Source organism: Manacus candei, unplaced genomic scaffold (assembly GCF_025592945.1).
Source record: "Manacus candei isolate 608988 ecotype Guabito, Panama unplaced genomic scaffold, ASM2559294v1 h1tg000017l, whole genome shotgun sequence".
In the NCBI taxonomy this organism is placed as follows: domain Eukaryota; kingdom Metazoa; phylum Chordata; class Aves; order Passeriformes; family Pipridae; genus Manacus; species Manacus candei.
The window spans coordinates 195,715-205,817 of NW_026138065.1; the positions used below are offsets into that span (position 1 = coordinate 195,715).

The 10,103-nt window shown below is 48.8% G+C and overlaps 1 protein-coding gene across 1 annotated transcript; it reads right to left on the reverse strand.

Annotated features, from left to right (window-relative positions):
* Positions 1-205: 205 nt before the first annotated feature.
* On the reverse strand, positions 206-9,393 carry DLL1 (delta like canonical Notch ligand 1). Its single transcript, XM_051783870.1, has 11 exons — positions 8,479-9,393; positions 7,927-8,238; positions 7,524-7,584; positions 7,006-7,263; positions 4,537-4,597; positions 3,934-4,064; positions 3,619-3,788; positions 3,264-3,480; positions 1,477-2,269; positions 1,246-1,360; positions 206-883 (listed from the first exon to the last, which is right to left on the reverse strand). Exons 1-11 carry the CDS (start codon positions 8,536-8,538, stop codon positions 878-880), a joined length of 2,184 nt encoding a protein of 727 aa, XP_051639830.1. The 5' UTR covers positions 8,539-9,393; the 3' UTR covers positions 206-877.
* Between the last annotated feature and the right edge of the window lie 710 nt (positions 9,394-10,103).

Here is a 10,103-nt window from a genome sequence, read left to right on the forward strand (position 1 = left end):
GTTAACAGTTCAGAAGGTTAGGAGGAAAAAGAATAGGGTCTACACACAAGTTGTTTCCCAGTCTTTGTAATAGGTTTCAGTCCTACCCAATGCACCTGTGAGTCCACAGAAGCCTGTCATATGCCTGGTTGCAAAATTCAGTCAGTTCATCACTGGTTATTGAATAAACATGGGACTGTTTATCATTAATAATATTTATTTTGGAAAAATATTTTAAAAATGAATTTCTTCATTAACAAAACGGTAAAAAAAAATCAAATAACATTTGCACAATATTCCATAAATACATTTATATACAAAAAAATATAGTCACATAGACCCGAAGTGCCTTTGTACATATTTACCAAAAATTTAAATTATAAAAAAATGAACATCACAAAATACTCAAGCTTTACAATTATCATGAAAATATTTTTACAGATTAAAAAAAATAACACACTTTTTCTCACCTAGTAAAAACACATTTTAGTATCAAAAAAGACAATAAAGGCAGTGTTTGTGTCTCTAATCCAAGAAAAGACTGGCTCATGATAATCCAAAATATACACTTCAGGCAGTGCATGCTTCTTATGTAGTAAGTAAGTCCATTCATTTAAATATATATAGAAAAGCAACTGACCATAGTGCAATGATAAAATTCATAAAAGGCAGTGCAACAGTAATCCTTGAACACAGACCCTTGCCTGGTGTCCATCTTGTTTCTTTACTTTGCAGTCACTTTGCTAACTTCAGTAGAGAACCAGCTCAAGCCTGAATTTAGTTTCTCAGCAGCAGTCAGTGAAGGAATCTATCTCCCATTCCTCTTTCAGCAGCATTCATTGGGGCACGTCTCCTCTGAAATTGTTCTGAACAACCATTTTGCCATATCACCTCTGTTTTACACCTGGCAAGAGAAAACACAAGCAGAGATGGGGAGAGGTTAATGAAAAGCACAAAGAGATTTGTAAGGTTGCAGAGGGACAGAACTCTGAATGAAGCGCACTAAGAGGTAGGTCAGCAGACAACAACCACACTGTCGTTGTACCCTCATCTACAAAACTTGTCAAACCCACAACATCCACAATAGCAAGTCACTGAGCTTGTCTTTACAACATCCACAGCATGGCAAACTCAAGCTGGCTGGATTTCAACAGGTACAAACCACTATGGCACCATGAAAAATTTTAGCTGCCCTGACATGTGTTGGATGACAGTTGTGAACCCAGACTTTTCTCTACTGTTCCAACCACCAGACAGTATACTAACCTCAGTTGCTATAATGCACTCATCTTTCTCTTCTGATATGACATACACTGACTGGTATTTTGTGTCCTTTGAAGTGGAATATACTGAATCTGGTCGCTTTCTTTCAGAAGAATCACTATTGAAGACAAAAAGAATAAAAACAGGTCAGATGGCTGTTGCTTAACGCTACCCATGAGAAATACACACCCCCCATCAAAGTCAAGCTGCGCCCCGTGCTCAGATGTGAGATACCTCTTTAGTTGTACTGCACTTTTCTCCTCTGCTTCTGAATCATACATTTCACACTTGGCTTCACATTTGCTGTGCTCCTCCTTAACAGAGTCCTCATTCTTGAGTTCATGCACCAAATTGTAATCCACTGATGGGTATCTGACTTTGTAGCCATTTTTATCAGAGTTATCGCTGTGAAAGTCTACTTTCTTATTTGTGTTTTTAATCTGAGTGGCACCAATTACACTTATGGAAATGTCCTTCTCGCGCTGGCAGTTCGCCAGGTTATTCATGGTCTCAGTCTCACTCCTGCAGGCATCAGGCTGGTGGTGCCTCTTCTGCACTCTGAGCCTGATGCAGACGACCACAGCAGCACACCCCAGCAGCAGCATAAGAACCAGAATAATTCCAGCGCAGACGGCAATCCAGGGGAACTGGGAGTTCTGGCCTTCCGTGTACTTCTCAGTGAAGTCAACGATGACCGGTCCCTGAGGTGGCTCAGGGAGCAAAAATTGGCAGTTGAGCCCGCCGTACCCCCGGGCACACTCACAGACATAGCGGTTGTTTCTTTCATGGCAGGTGGCCCCATTGTGGCAAGGGTTGTGCTCGCATCTGCTCACCGGGGTGCTGCAGTTCTTCCCATTGTATCCCGGGGGGCAGGTGCAGGAATAGTCATTGACGCCATCCTGGCAGGTCCCTCCATTGACGCAGGGAAAGGAGGCGCAGTCATCCACGTTATCATCACAGTGTCTCCCAGTGAAGCCAGCCTGGCACTGGCATATATAGGAGTTCCCCAGATCGACACACTGGGCTCCTGCAAGATATCAAGGGGGACGAGCACTGAGTGGTGGGCAGCCAGACGCAACAGCCTCTCACTTGCTGTTTCAAGGCAACTGTCACAATCAGCTGAGGAAAGCTTTCTCTTTGAGAGTTAGCTCAAACTTTGCCAAATCTGATCTACCACAAAAAGTACATTTGTTTAAGAAAGATTCTTTTGCAGATTTATTTTTCATTCTCAGTCCTATTCCCTTTTTAATATTTCACTTTGTTTTGGACAACAAAGCTGGTCCAGGTCACGTTAACACCACAGTCTCATGTTACAGAGTTTGAGGGTCAGTGAATGAGGAGGACTATAGTAAAGAAAGACTTTACTAGTTTAATCAAAACAAGGAGATTACTGTTACCAGATTACAAATAATAAAATTTAGCACTAGTTTGGCATTTGCATCCACAGACCTCAAAGACTCTTAGCGAAACATTTGCAAGTATAATCTTCCACGTTTTCACGCATGAAGCTTCAGGCCAAGTTACCCGGCCACAGCCATCCCTAGAGAAAATGCAATCTGCAGCAGTGGCCCAAACCACACCACTGCTTTCTTAGTACAGATCCTCCACCGAGTCAACTACTGACATGACAAGGATCTTTTTAGAAGAGCATATAGTGATAGGACAAGGGGGAATGGCTTTAACCTGAAAGAGAGCAGGTTTAGATTAGATATTAGGAAAAAATTCTTTACTATAAAGGTGGTGAGGCACTGGAGCAACTTGCCCAGAGAAGTGGTTGATGTCCCATCCCTGGAAGTGTTCAAGGCCAGGCTGGATGAGACTATGAACAACCTGGTCTAGTGAAAGGTGTCCTTGCTCATGGCAGGGGTTTGGAACTAGATGTTCTTTAAAGTCTCTTCCACACATTCTATGATTCTATGATTGATCGGCCTTGTTACGAATTTCAGAACAGAAGCCAAAGTAAATCCATACTCAAAGTATGGTCTCCTTTCAGAAGACTACTGTAGCATGTTTGGCCTTACCATTAGCACAAGGGCTGGAACTGCAGTAATCGATTTTCTTTTCACAGTTGAACCCAGAATAACCCAGTGGGCAGCGGCAGCTGTAACCCCCATCAGGGTTATCAGTGCATCGCCCACCATTGAAGCACGGTCCGTCAGCACAAGTCATTGCACTCAGCTCACAGTTTTTCCCATAAAAGCCTGGGGGGCAAGTACAGGAATAGCTGTTCTCGAGATCCTGGGGGGAGGAAACAAGAAATTATCAAAATATTTATATGAAGTTGCTCTGAAATCCAAAAAGGGATTTTGAAAATTAGTAAGACTGCCATTAACTCCTCCCTTGGAGTTTCAGATGACACAAACTACTCAAACTTACAGTACAGCTTCCACCATTCTTGCAAGGGTTGGCGTCACATTCATTGATTTCAATCTCACAATTGGAGCCTGTGTACCCAGGGCGGCAAGAACAAGTGTAGCTCCCCTGACCAGTGTTGGTGCAAGTGGCACCATTCTTGCAGGGCTTGTGATGGGTGCAGTAGTTCAGGTCTGAAAAAGATTTTTTTTTTTTTTTTAAAGAAAGTAGTCAAGATACTTTCTACTTTGCAGGGCTAGCACAGGGTGGGTGAGTTGGAAATAGCCACTGGCTTTCTGGGGTTTAAAACAGACACTGAGGGAAGGACTGAGAACTCACCTTGATTGCAGAAAAGGCCACCCCAGCCTTCCTGGCAATTGCACTGCCAGGGCTGCTGACATGTACCATGGAGGCAGCCTGGGTATCGAATGCACTCATCACAATATCGCCCCTGCCAACCCACTCTGCATCTGAAAAAAAAAAATGACAACAAAGTCTGGTCAGATTTAGACTTCTCACAGTTGGAAACCCTATCACAAACTGCAAACACACTGATGCCAGGGATCAAGTTTCCTAAAAGCCCTCAGTGATCCTTCATCAAGGAAAGTGACCAAGTCCAATTGTAGCATCAGCTTTCATTGGTCCCAGCTATTTCTTCCACTTCCTAAGATAGAGCCATGGTTCCAGATAGTTAATTTGTTTACTCTAATAACAAACAGCTAAACCTTAGGCACTGTAAACTCATTACGTTATTATTAATAGTACTGATGTTTGACTTCTAGAATTATACTTTGATCTGGCATCACCTGGATTTCTCAGATTTCCATTTAATATGAAGAAAGGCCTTTAAACTGACCGTTCGAGTGTTCAGTGGCTTACTTAACACCAGAGCATCAACATTAAAAGACAAAGAAGAAGGCAGGAGGGGAGCAGAAAACTTACTTGCATTCCCCAGGTTTGTCACAAAATCCGTGTTGCTCATCACATCCAGGCAAACAAATTGCTGTAAACAAACCAAGCAGGGAAAGACATCAGCACTGGTGCCAAAACAACTCTCTTTTACAAGTCCGATTAGGAGAGCACCTTGTGGGTGGGGAGCGAGTCCCTTTTACTAGGTCGGGGCAGTTAAGCACAGCTGAATTAATCTCTGGAGTCTGCAGGAGTATTGATCTCGCCCCGTAACTGGGCACTTTACTTATTACCGGGGATGAGCATTCTTCTTAATACAGTTGCACACAGACAAAAGAGGGCTCACAATTGCTCCCTTCCCCACAGCCCCTCACCCCCCTTCCCTTCCCAGTGAGGGTCAGAAGTCCTTTTTTCCAATTCTATGCACACAGCTCCACCTCTTAATATCCCCCGAAAGTGTGTGTGCAGATAAGAGTGGACAGCTGGTGTGCAGGGTGCCAGTGCAAGACAGCTGCTCTATTGTCTATTCTCTCCCAGCAGCTGCCCCACTGCAACAATACCCCGGCCCCGGAGCCAATGGGGCCGTCGGCCGGCGACCGGGCAGCCTATCCCTGCCCACAGCTAATCTATGGCACGCGCGTGATTTCGCTGAAAAAAAAACTTTTTTTTTTCTTATTCAAATAAATAAGTCTAAAGTTCTTCCTCCCTCCTTCCCCCCTCCGGCCCACTCCGAAAAGGGGCGGGCGGGTGGGTGCAGCCCTGGTAAAAGAGGTAAGCGAGCCAGCGGGAGGGAGGATGAGAGAAGGGAAAAAAGGGACTTCTGCTCATTACTTCGCCTGGTTATGGAACTCATTAAGCAGGCACTGCAAAGTTTTAATTCAACAAAGCCAGCCGGAGACAATGGCATGCGAGGGGAAAGGCGGGGAGGGGGGGAAGAAAAAGAAAGAAAGGATCGGCGCTGATAATCAGATCGCCTCCAAGTTGGAAAGAATGGAGCTAGGGGCAAGGCAACGGGAAGCAATCTGCAACTGGCTGCTCCACTCACTAACGGCAAAACATTCTTTTTGCATGCACACATAAACACATCTCCCCTGCTAGTACGTTTGCGTCGGTGTTATAATCTGTTTTTTTCTGAGAGGGAAAACAGAGAAGAGTGTACATAATGAGTCAAGAAAGATGGACAGCCTTCTGCTTTGCTATGGGAATAGCAGAGGTATAGAGGCATCTGAATGTGCTGACAGCCCCAAAAGAGCTCATTATCAAAATGCTTCCTTTTCCCCCACCCCTTGACACAACTGGGCTGGGCACTTTTGATCATGGGAAAGGTTGTAGCTCCCATTTAAAACATTATCAAAGGAAATGCAGCCCCTCTGCCTGCTGTTTATTGTGCAACATTGTACCATGAACTGCTAAAAGCATCCTAGCAGTCACTAACGGTGTGAAAAATCAATCTGGGATTGTTCCATACCACAGTGTAGGTGTGTTTAAACAGAAACAAAAAGACAAGAAAACTGAGTGGCTGCTTTACAGCCTGTAAAACTGTTTTCTCCCTTCTTGCCTGGCCCTTTGATGACTGGAGAGGAGCACTCGCCCAGTATGTCATCTGCCAACATATTTCAGATCCACGTATACACACAAACAGAGAATGCCATCGCAAGCTGCAGCAGGAGCTCTGTGTGCACATTTGGGTGTACACCTCTGTGTATCTACAAAGGGCGGTAATCTTGTACAACCTGAAAGAATCTGACATCCCTGACTATCCTCTCTGTGACCTGCCTACTGTGCCAGATTTTCCTTCTGTATCAACACACCACATTCCTCAAAAACTTCAAGCTCAGGTGTATGTTTCCTGTCCCTCACTACTTTATTAGTAGCAACGATCACGACAATGGCAGAGAAGAGAGATGGAGAAGAAGTTGAATGTTTTTGTGGCCCCAGGTGCAGCCATCTCTGTTAGTGGCAGCATATGAGTACCCCAAAAGACAAATGTACAGTCTAGAAGCCACAGGAATTATCTTGGACCTCCCAATATTTTTCTCAATACAAAGATCAGTCTGTAACAAGCCTACCAATAAGCCTGACATATGGATATTGTCAAAGCCTACCTCCCTCCCCTGAAGCCGTGTACCCTGCAGATGGTCATATCAAAGTCACATGGTTGAAGGGGTGGATAAGTATTAAAAGTAGTCCTGATATATTTTAATAAACCCTCAAGCAACTGCTGAACATTTTGTTATCAGGGCTAAAGCAAATGAGCAAGAGTGTAATGTTGACACCAATATTTTTTTGGCTTGAAAAGGGGCAATGCTGAGGATCTCCCATGCCCCACACTAGTAAGGCCTGTGCACAGAACCAGACTTCAACAACCATTGCTTGATTCTCCCTCTCCTGGGAGGCCTGGGGGCCTGAAGTTAGGAGAAACATCCTCTCTCTGCCAACCCCAAGAGCTCTGGGGACACTGCTGCAACTGGCACCCAAGGAGACAAGAAAGTGGATACTCACGCTCAGTGCAGTACTGGCCTTTCCAGCCCGGGTTGCAGACTTTCTCGCCACGTTCTCCACAAGTGAAGTGACCAAAGGCATCATCCCGGGGGCGGCAGAAGACAGAGCAGCCTTCTCCGTAGTAGTGCTCGTCGCACACAAAGCGATAGGAGTACTTGAGGTCAGTGCGGCCACTGCTGTGCAGGTCCTGGGACCACTCTTCACCCACTGCCAAGTGTCTCTGGGTGGCCAGGCGGCTGATGAGGCGCTCGGGGTTTTCTGTGTGAAAGCGGAGAGGAGATGAGAGGAATGATTAGGGAGCCCAAAGCAGGCAGGGGCATAGGAAGACACTCAAATGGGGTTGTCTGATGGGAGGGGAACTGCAGAGCCAGGATGACATTGGCTGCATGCCAACAGGTTGACCTCTCTTGCCATGGTCTACCAAAGAGGAGAATGTGCTGCACACTGCAGAGAGAGGGGCCAAGTAGGGCCGCAGGGTTGGGATTTTTCTGGGGAAAAGTGTGTTTTGGGACACTTACCTGTTGTGAGGTCATCAGGTGAGTCCGTATGCAGAGCCTCAATGATGAGCGAGAAGGTGCCCTGTGGAAGGAAGGAACAGAAACAACCCACCAGGAGAGCATGAGAGCAGGTAGGCCCAAGGGGCAACACCACCAGTCCCCGAGAATTATCAGTCATTGTCTCTCTCCTACCCTGACACTTCAAAGGGATTGGTAGCCCCTTGGAAAGACACTTTCCCAGCTGGGGTGGCCAGGTACGTGGGATGGGATGGGATGGGATGGGATGGGATGGGATGGGATGGGATGGGATGGGATGGGATGGGACGGGATGGGATGGGATGGGACGGGATGGGATGGGATGGGACGGGATGGGACGGGATGGGACGGATGTGTGCCACCCCCTCCCACATCTCCCCCAACTTACAGGCCAGGTGAAGCCGAAGGGGAAGCGGATGGGGTTGCTGAAGGCAGGGTCGGCGCCGCCCGCGCCATCGGGAACGCTGAAGGAGTTGGCGCCGAGGACAGGGGTGATGGCGCTACCGTAGGTGCAGGGTGGCTCGGGGGAGACGCTGGCCTGGTAGTGCTTGAGGCAGACGCGGAAGAAGGTCTTGCAGTCGCACTGCTGGAGCCCGCCGGCGCCGGGGCCGCCCCCGCGGCAGCAGTTGCGGTTGCTGAGCAGCCCCTTCTTATTGACAAACTCCTGCAGCTTCAACTCGAAGACCCCGGAGGAGCCGACCTGCGGGGCAGTAACAGCGGCCGTCAGCCCGCCGAGCAGCTCAGTCCCCCGCCCGACCCCGACCCCGACCGGCCGAGCAGCGGAGGGACTGGAGTCCCGTGCCCCTCCCCGTTTCTCCCGGCTGCAACAGACAGCGACAGTCCCCGGCACACCCGCGGGACCTCCCGGTGTATGAATCCCCCGGTGCAGGGATCCCTCCCCGGTGCAAGCATTTCTGTCCTCTACCCCGCGGGCACTTACCTGGCAGCGGCTCAGCAGCACCGAGAGGAGGGCGAGCGTCAGCAGGAACCGACCTCCCATTTTGGAGGTACAGCTCTGGTGCCCTCGCTTTCCTCCCCCTTGACTTCTCGTCAGAGAGAAAAGGGGAAAGTGTCTCTCGGAGTAAGGGAAAAAACACAGCGGCCAAAGCCGCCTGCCCCAGCAGAGCTGGAAGAGTTAGTGTCACGGTCTCCTTCTTTCAGGAGTGTCTCTGACTTTTTTTTCCTCTCTGTCGATACCTCTAGGTGTAGCCTGTCGGCAACTGACAGATCTTTCGGGTGGCAAAAGAAAAAGAAAGGAAAAGAGGACAAAAAATATTTTTAAAAAAGGGCTAAGATTAATCTGTTAAACTCTTTTTCTTTCGCAATCCACGATGCTCCTCCTTTTCTCCAGGAAGAAAAAATAAAAATAATAAAGTAAAAGCAACTTAATTCCCAACAGAGGCAGAGAAAAGACTTCCCAAGGAAGATTAAAAATTGGCGATCTGGAAATCCCTGCAGAGGCAGCGGCGGAGGCAGAGGCGATAATTCCCGGTGCGGTGCGATGCGGGAGTGGCTGTGCTCGGTCGCGCTCGCCCTGCGCACGTCGGGGCTGGTGGGTGTCAAACAGCAGCGGCGGCGGGTAGGTCACGTCGGAGCCTTGAACCCCTTCTTTTCTTTTCTTTTATCTTTTTTTTTTTTTTTTCAAAGGAAGCGAAGTTCTCTTTCCTTGTTGTGGGTTTACTTTTGTTTTTAGAGGAATCCCAGCCAGCAAAAATAAACTCGTGTCTCAACAGCAGCGCACAGAGCGTGTCTGGGTGTGCTCCTACGGGGGAGGGGGGTGCCTGCTCTGCTCTAGTCCGCTCCGGTCCGCTCTGTGCCGAGCGAGAGTGGGCTCGGCTCGGCTCTGCGGCTCTCTCCGAGGGTGAAGCGCTAAGGATCTGCCTCTCCTTGGGCGCCTGCCGCCCTTATATCCCGCCGGCCGCCTGCATGCCTAATGAGATGCAAATGAGCAGCCCCCCAATCTGGCTAGAGCTGTCACAAAGGAGCCACTTTTCCAAACCCTCCTCTCAATGGATCGCCAAATGGTCAGTGAGCTGTAAAATGTGCAACCCTCCTCCCCCTCCCCTCCGCACTCACAAAACGTGTTCATTTACATTCCTGCAAATTTGGTAACCGCAAGAATCCCCCTTCTGCTCCGGGGAGAGAGTAACACCCCCTCTGCACCGGAGAGAGGCAGTGCAACACGCTCCCGCCACAGAGCAGCCCCGGGGACGGCGGGCTGTAATTGCCTCTTGGAACGTGCAAAGCAGCCGCCGTGACCCCAAAAAGTGACTAGGTGATCGTGATCACTCCAAGGGGCATATCCGGCCCTAAAGAGACGAGGGAGGTGGACGCCAGCGAGCCACAACGAGGGGAGTCCCATCCCATGAAATTCACACCGAATCTACCCCGGCATAACCGGGGTAATTGGGGAGGGGGGCAATGAATGTGGGCGAAGTGAGCCGAGGCTCGCTCTTGCCGTCGCTCCGCTCACGGCGTGCATTCCGCCTGCGGAGGGACGGGGGATTCCCGAGGGTCCCGGCGTCGGGGGAGCGCGCGGGCGGGTTGGCGGCGGGGACCACTGGA

Coding starts and splice junctions, on each gene's coding strand:
- DLL1 (XM_051783870.1), bottom strand. CDS start 8,538: ATGGGAGGTCGGTTCCTGCTGACGCTCGCCCTCCTCTCGGTGCTGCTG. Junction 3,789..3,933: donor TGGCCTTTTCTGCAATCAAG/GTGAGTTCTCAG, acceptor AATCTTTTTCAG/ACCTGAACTACTGCACCCAT. Junction 3,481..3,618: donor AGAATGGTGGAAGCTGTACT/GTAAGTTTGAGT, acceptor TCCTCCCCCCAG/GATCTCGAGAACAGCTATTC.